Genomic DNA, 6,449 nt, shown 5'->3' with positions numbered 1-6,449 from the left:
GGGAGAGTGCGGTCACTACAGCATGTAACAGAAGGGAGAGTGCGGTCACTACAGCATATAACAGAAGGAGAGTGCGGTCACTACAGCATATAACAGAAGGGAGAGTGTGGTCTCTATGTAACATAAAGGAGGGTGTGGTTCTCCACAGGTATTTGAAAACAGCCCTTTACCATCTACTCTCTGGGTAAAACATCCCCACCTCTGTCATATGCTCTGCAAGTAACTTGTTCTGACAGGCTACCAAGTTGCCTCCTCATTCTGCTGGCCGCTCGGAATGACACTACCTGAACTAGTGGCAGACAGTCTTCCAAAACTAAAGGGCCACTCTTGCCACTGAGGGTTGCATCTCCTCTTCCCATTTGAGAAGGTCATCAGATGCTGGTGAACAGTGAGAGGAAAGAAAAAGAAATTTGTAGTTATTAAGCATATAAAGAACTGCCCACTGTGTTCCTCCTAGGTGTACTCACCAAGTTATCTAGTCCCTCATCTTTTTACAGCTAGCATATTCCAGAACTGGGATGGGTGTTCTAACCATGACATTTTCTGAGTCTGTTTTGTTACTAAACGTCTCTGCAGATCATATATTCTATACTTTAACTTGCCTATTCCATCTGTAGGGTTCAAAGAGTTAAAAGGTCTCTCATTACCTTGCAAACTTCTTATTCTTATTCTCTCCTGGGCCTAGCAATCCTGACATCTGTGGATTTATTTAGTTGTCTGTTTTTATTCCTGTTATCTTCATGATAAACAGAAAAGCACGGTGCTCTTGGGAAGCAGCTAGAACCTTCTAGATTGACATTGGTTTGCTGATCACTCATAAATCTGATCCACTCTCTGATCTACTTCCATTGGCCTCTGATCATTTCATTGTTGGGGGTTATCGTGAGAACCTGGGACACCAGTTTGACTGGCACTCGCATGACTACCTACCACATCACATGGAGTCATAGATATGAATAATTGTGGCTTATATGACCCACCAGTTCCCCAGATCTTTGCCCTCATTCTATAACAAAGTATTAACATGGACTATAGACATTTGCTTTGTATTTCAGATGCATCACTTGTTATCTGCCCCCTCCCAGTCTTCCCAAACATGCAGGATCATTGTGTCGGTACTGACCTGGCTCAGTAGGGATCAGCATTCAGTTTCACACTAAAGGGCAGTCAAGCTAAGGAAGGCTTACACTTAGCCAAATGTCATCTTCTGCTGACTCCGTGCATCCAGAGCATTGGTTCTTATTCATTCTGTTTGTGAAAGTGTTCCTCTTGACAAAGTATATGACGGTGCAGAGGCTGGCAGGTGTCCTTTCCTGCCATTTCCATCTGGGTGTCAGCAGCTTTGTGCACTCCTAAGCCATTCTTCCAGCATTCTCAAGTCCAGAGCGCAGATGGCCATCCTTCTAAGCTCCATTCCTTAGTGTGAACTGCTTTTGCGTATTTCAATTCACATGCCCGTACCACTTTTTCATCAGCTTATAGGAAACCAGCTCATAGTCTATCCTAAGCCTCGGCTTCTTCCTCATTCCTCATTCCTCATTCCTGTTAATAGGGATGCTATTCTTCGACAATTAGACTTAAATCTTAAATTTTATAGTATATGTGGGTTTTTTTCGTGGGGAAGGGCACTCGTGGTGACTCCAGGGCAACCCACAGGAACCCTTCCTCTCCTCCCACCCTGCAGTCCCTGGAATGGAACTGGGGTTGTCAGGATTTTCAGCTCAGCCAGCCATTGTAGAGGCTCTACCTTTAAAGTCATCGATGCCTTTTCTCCTTTTGTGTCCACTGGAAGTACATTCAGTAATGGCAGAAGCCTGACCACTGTGCTTGAACAGTAGAAGCTTTCCTCACAAATGGAAAGCCCTAGGTGGTCAACCCCAGAGCACTGGGACCTTCTCATGGAACAAGACCACTCTGTCTTCTGGCTCTATCTCTTCAGGAAGCGGTTGAAGATACCAGGGTGTCCCTGTCTTCCAGTGCCATCCCCTCCACAGTGGCTTTTATGCTTTGGCTATAAGGTGGCACATGCATTTTAGAGAGGAAAGCATGAAGGCCACAGGGTCATGCCAACCTCAGTGTCCTCCATTTTCACTTGAGAAGGGCAAGAAGACTCATAGCCAAGTCTCAGTTTTCTAGACTCTATGAGGGGCCAACCCAGAACCTCGGACCGCAAGTACCCAGTGCTGGTTAGTTTAAACTGTCAGTATGACATACTCTAGAGTCACCTCGAATGGAGGTCTCCATGAGGGACTGCCTAGAGCCAGAAGGCTTTCAGGTATGTCCATAGAGAATTATCTTCAGTAATTTCATTGGTGCAGGAAGAGCCAGCCCAAAACTGAATGGTACTTGTCTTTGGGCTTGGGTCCTGTACAATATTTAAGAAAAGAGAATGGGAGCTGAGCAGCCTGTAGGTGTGCATGTATTTATTTGCTTTCTATTCTTGACTGTGGAGGTAGCTAGCTGCTTCAAGTTCTTCCTGCCTTTTCTATTTGGGGGTGGGACCGGGGAGGGAGGAAGTACCGGGTAGCTGGGTTGGATCTAGGCCCTTGTGCATGCTACCTCTGTGCTCCACCACTAACCTGTATCCCAGCCTCTTCACAGTACCTCATCTATGTTTACATATGTTTAGATACACAGATGGTAACCAGCCCTCTACAGTTAACAGTATTCAGTACAGTAGCATATGGAACACATTTGTTGCCGGTGAACAAAAACCGCACTAATAGGCTAGAACATCTAGGTTCTTGTAAGTGCGTTCTATGGTGCCCACCCAGTGACAGTTACCTGTAGATGCACTTCTCAGAATGTGTTCTGTCATCACGTAACACCTGAGTGTAAAGGGAAAGACCCTTGAGAGCTTTCTGCCCGATTTAATTGCTTGAGGAAATCTTAAGTAATTTAAGACTTTGGTGGCTGACTTTGTTTTTTACCACAGAATCCAGTCAGCACACTGGGCCATAAGGGAGCCCGGAGACGGTGGGGTCAGACAGTCTTCAAGTCTGGAGACAGCTGTGACAACATGGAGGACGACTTAGGGGCCTCCCACTCCAAGAAGCCGAGCATGGATGCCTTCAAGGAAAAGAAGAAGAAGGAGTCCCCATTTCGGTAACATTGCACATTCACCAGGGAAATGTATTTTACTACCCATCAACTTGATTTCACCCATTAAATACAAGGACAAAGATTAGTTCTTTCTTCTACAAAACCCAGAAATCTTTATACATACCTCCCAGAAAGTAGTGGTGTGTGTAGAGCAAAGTACATATTCTGGCTTTATATTGCTCTCATGTTTTGTCATGTTGTTGTTGTTATTGAGGCATTGTCCAGCTATGTTGCCCAGGCGAGTCTCAAACTTGTAGGCTGGAGTAGTCCTCCCTCTGTGACTAGGACCACAGTACATGCCAGCCACACCCAGCTCAGTCTCTGGAGTTGCAGTCATCACCACTCCTGCCTGAGGTTCACATCCCACATGTAGAATGCAGCGCATCATATACAAAGTTAACAGTATTCTCTATGACATTAAGAGTTCATTATTAGATGGCTGCCTATTAGAACATTTGAAAGTCATTTTTTTCGGAACCTGTCCTAGAAAGTTCAGCGTCCAGCAGCTCCTTGTTGTTGGGAGTCAGGCCATCCTCAGCACACTGCTCGGACTGCTCTGAACAGGACAGGTTGAGTCTTGGGAACATACTTTGGTTTACTTTTCTCCCTGGAACAGAAGAGGCGTAAGAAGCACAGCCATGGCACAAGTCTAGGGAAACACTGGCATTGCTCCATGCAGACATCTTCTTTTTGTAGATTGTATACCCAATGATACATTAAAAAGAAATTTAGCAACAGCACACAGGAGTAAAGCCATTCCCTTTGAAGACACATGGAGACTGTCAAGGGTGCACATGGGTGGGTCGCTCTCAGTTCTTAGCTCCCAATCTAGTGGCAAACACTCTCTTCCCTATAGCACTTGACCTTAGGAAGAACCTCATTCAATTCTATTAGGCAGGAGCCATATTGTTCCACCATGCTAGGTCTTGTGTTGTCCGAAAGTGAGAACCCTGGCGTGGGATGCTTGAGGCTCTGTCGGAGCTCCCTACCCATCCTTCCTCTAAGGAGCAAACCTACAGAGCATATTGTGACACCTTACAAGCATATTGCTGACACCTATAGTCCCAGCTACTTTAGAGTCTGAGAAAGAAAGATACAAAAGTTTAAGGCCAGTCTGGATTATGTAGCTGATATCTGGTCTCAAAAGAGAGACAAAACAACCAACCCTCTCCCCCACAAAATCAGACCAAAACAAATTGGTTTACACACCCATAAACTGCTCTAGGTTCTGCCACAGCCTGTCTGATGTCTGCAGTGACTCTCTGTGCTGGCAGAGATATGGTGGGCGTTATCATTTAGCAGTCCCAACAGCAAAGGGACTCAGGGGAAATGGGGTGGGGGACAAATGCTTTTCCCCGCATTGATTGGTGCTTTGTGTTGACCTCCAAGGCTTCCACATTCAGGACTCCCAGTCTCCAACCACTTGAAGGGGGAAAATAGGAATTTACATGCATCTGTTTCCTTAAAATCTGATCCAAACTTGTCAACTGCTTCAACGGCTAAGCAGTACTATTTGAAACAATCAAGATACCTTCCAGGTAAGTAAAGAAAATTTACCACTTAATCCCAGTACTCAGAAGGTGGAAATGGGAGGACTGGGAATTCACGGCCAGCCTGAGCCATTTGATACCCTGGTTCATGACAACAAATGTTTGCTGCTAACCAGAGTATTGCTAGAGCAGCGTAAAGGGCCTTGGTATCTATAAACAGAGGGCAAAGCCGAAGGAAAAAACAAGAGTCCCAGGATTCTTTAGCAGCTGTACCCGTTACCATGCTGATGACAATTCTGCTTCCCCAAAGCCTGAGCAAATGTGTGCATTTATTAAAGTGCCTGGGCACCCTACTACAAGTGTAAATTTAAAGAGTATACTTCAGCCAAGCAGTGGTAGCACACGCCTTTAGTCACAGCACTTGGGAGGCAGAGGCAGGCAGATTGCTGAGTTCGAGACCAGCCTAGTCTACAGAGTGAGTTCCAGGACAGCCAGGGCTACACAGAGAAACCCTGTCTCAAAAAACCTATATATATATATAATTATATATATACAAAAAAATGTATATATATAATTATATATATATATACATTTATATATAAACAATATATATAATTGTGTATATATACATATATATTGTTATATATATATTGTTAGGAAACAATGGCATGCTATATGTATTTATTTACAAGCTTCTTCTGGAAGCTGGAAAGAACAGGCTACAGACTCAAATAGACAAAGAGGCTGGTCAAGGTGTTATTGCATATGTCTGAGGTAGAGGCAGCAGAGATAGAAGTAGGTATGATGCAGATGTGGTGGCGGACAGTGGGCCTTGCTGATAGGTGAGCCTAGGTGAGCATACAGGAGGAGAGGAATTCATGGGTTTGCACGTAGGTGGGAGTGATCCTTTGCAGATGCAGACGCTGATGATTCGAGAGATGAGGGGTGAGGTGAAGGAAGTGAGAGGAGCTGGAGCACTGAGGTTTCTGCCTTAGAAAAGAGCACACTAGGAATCATTAGGTACCAGCAGCTTTGTAGAGCTTGGTGCTGAACCCAGAGCATCCCAGGCTGCCAGCAAAAGCGCAGAAGCAATAGGCATTCCGGAACACAGAACCACGGTGAATACTGTTGAAAACAATAGAAAGAACACTTGGATGACTGAAGCTTAGCAAACTGATATTTCATTTGTCCCATGTATAAAAGGGCTCCTGCTCTCTGATGGAGCCCAGCGCACCCCCACTTTCATGAATCCACTTCCCAATATGGTTTTTAAGGATCTATGTCAAGCTGTCAGACCTAACAGACTCCACAGGTTACTTCACATGGGTAGTATGGCTGTAAATGAGATTTGAAAACTAGACTCGAAATGGCAAAAGAATTGTTTATAACTAAACCCGAGCCTGGATCAGGCTAGACTCTGTCCTGAAGACTGTCCCTCAAGCTGGATGAGACTGGGCTAAGTTGAGGCATTTGGACAAACATCTATTGATTACGTGTTATGAACCAGCAACTCTGAATTAGCAGACAATGAATACAAGAGAAAGCCATTGTTGATGCTTATTTTGTTTGTTTGTTTTCTTTTGTTTTTAACACAGGGTATCTCCATGTAGTCCCTGACTGTCCTGAAACTCCCTCTGTAGACCATGCCAGCCTCACACTCAGAGATCTACCTGCCTCTGCCTCCTGAGTGCTGAGGTTAAAGGTGTGCTATGCCCAGCTTCCATAATTATTCTTATAATTGAATATCTTAGGACTAAGAAAGAATAGTACATGGATAACCTACTTTTTTAACCCTAAAGGCATGTATATGAGAGTCTTAGATCAACCCTCAGGATGATAGGTTTCATATGGATACTA

The 6,449-nt window shown here is 44.6% G+C and overlaps 1 protein-coding gene and 1 long non-coding RNA gene across 9 annotated transcripts in view; one reads left to right on the top strand and one right to left on the bottom strand.

Moving 5' to 3' along the window:
* The window catches only part of Mak (male germ cell associated kinase), a 52,413-nt gene that overhangs the window by 32,987 nt on the left and 12,977 nt on the right, over positions 1-6,449 (top strand). For all 7 annotated transcript variants that reach the window (XM_031358237.1, XM_031358236.1, XM_031358235.1 and 4 more), the window contains 2 exons: positions 2,936-3,105; positions 4,492-4,640. In XM_031358237.1, coding sequence (XP_031214097.1) covers positions 2,936-3,105; positions 4,492-4,640 — 319 coding nt within the window. The remainder of the gene's footprint in view (positions 1-2,935; positions 3,106-4,491; positions 4,641-6,449) is intronic.
* LOC116081652 lies at positions 278-4,635 on the bottom strand. 2 transcript variants are annotated; one of them, XR_004114950.1, is made up of 3 exons: positions 3,227-3,343; positions 1,124-3,069; positions 278-378 (listed from the first exon to the last, which is right to left on the bottom strand). It is a non-coding gene; the product is annotated as an uncharacterized LOC116081652 (long non-coding RNA). The 2 variants fall into 2 exon arrangements; XR_004114949.1 differs by having other exon boundaries at positions 278-3,069; positions 3,227-4,635.

Source organism: Mastomys coucha, unplaced genomic scaffold (assembly GCF_008632895.1).
Source record: "Mastomys coucha isolate ucsf_1 unplaced genomic scaffold, UCSF_Mcou_1 pScaffold7, whole genome shotgun sequence".
NCBI classification, from domain to species: domain Eukaryota; kingdom Metazoa; phylum Chordata; class Mammalia; order Rodentia; family Muridae; genus Mastomys; species Mastomys coucha.
This window is presented reverse-complemented; position numbering and strand designations above follow the sequence as displayed.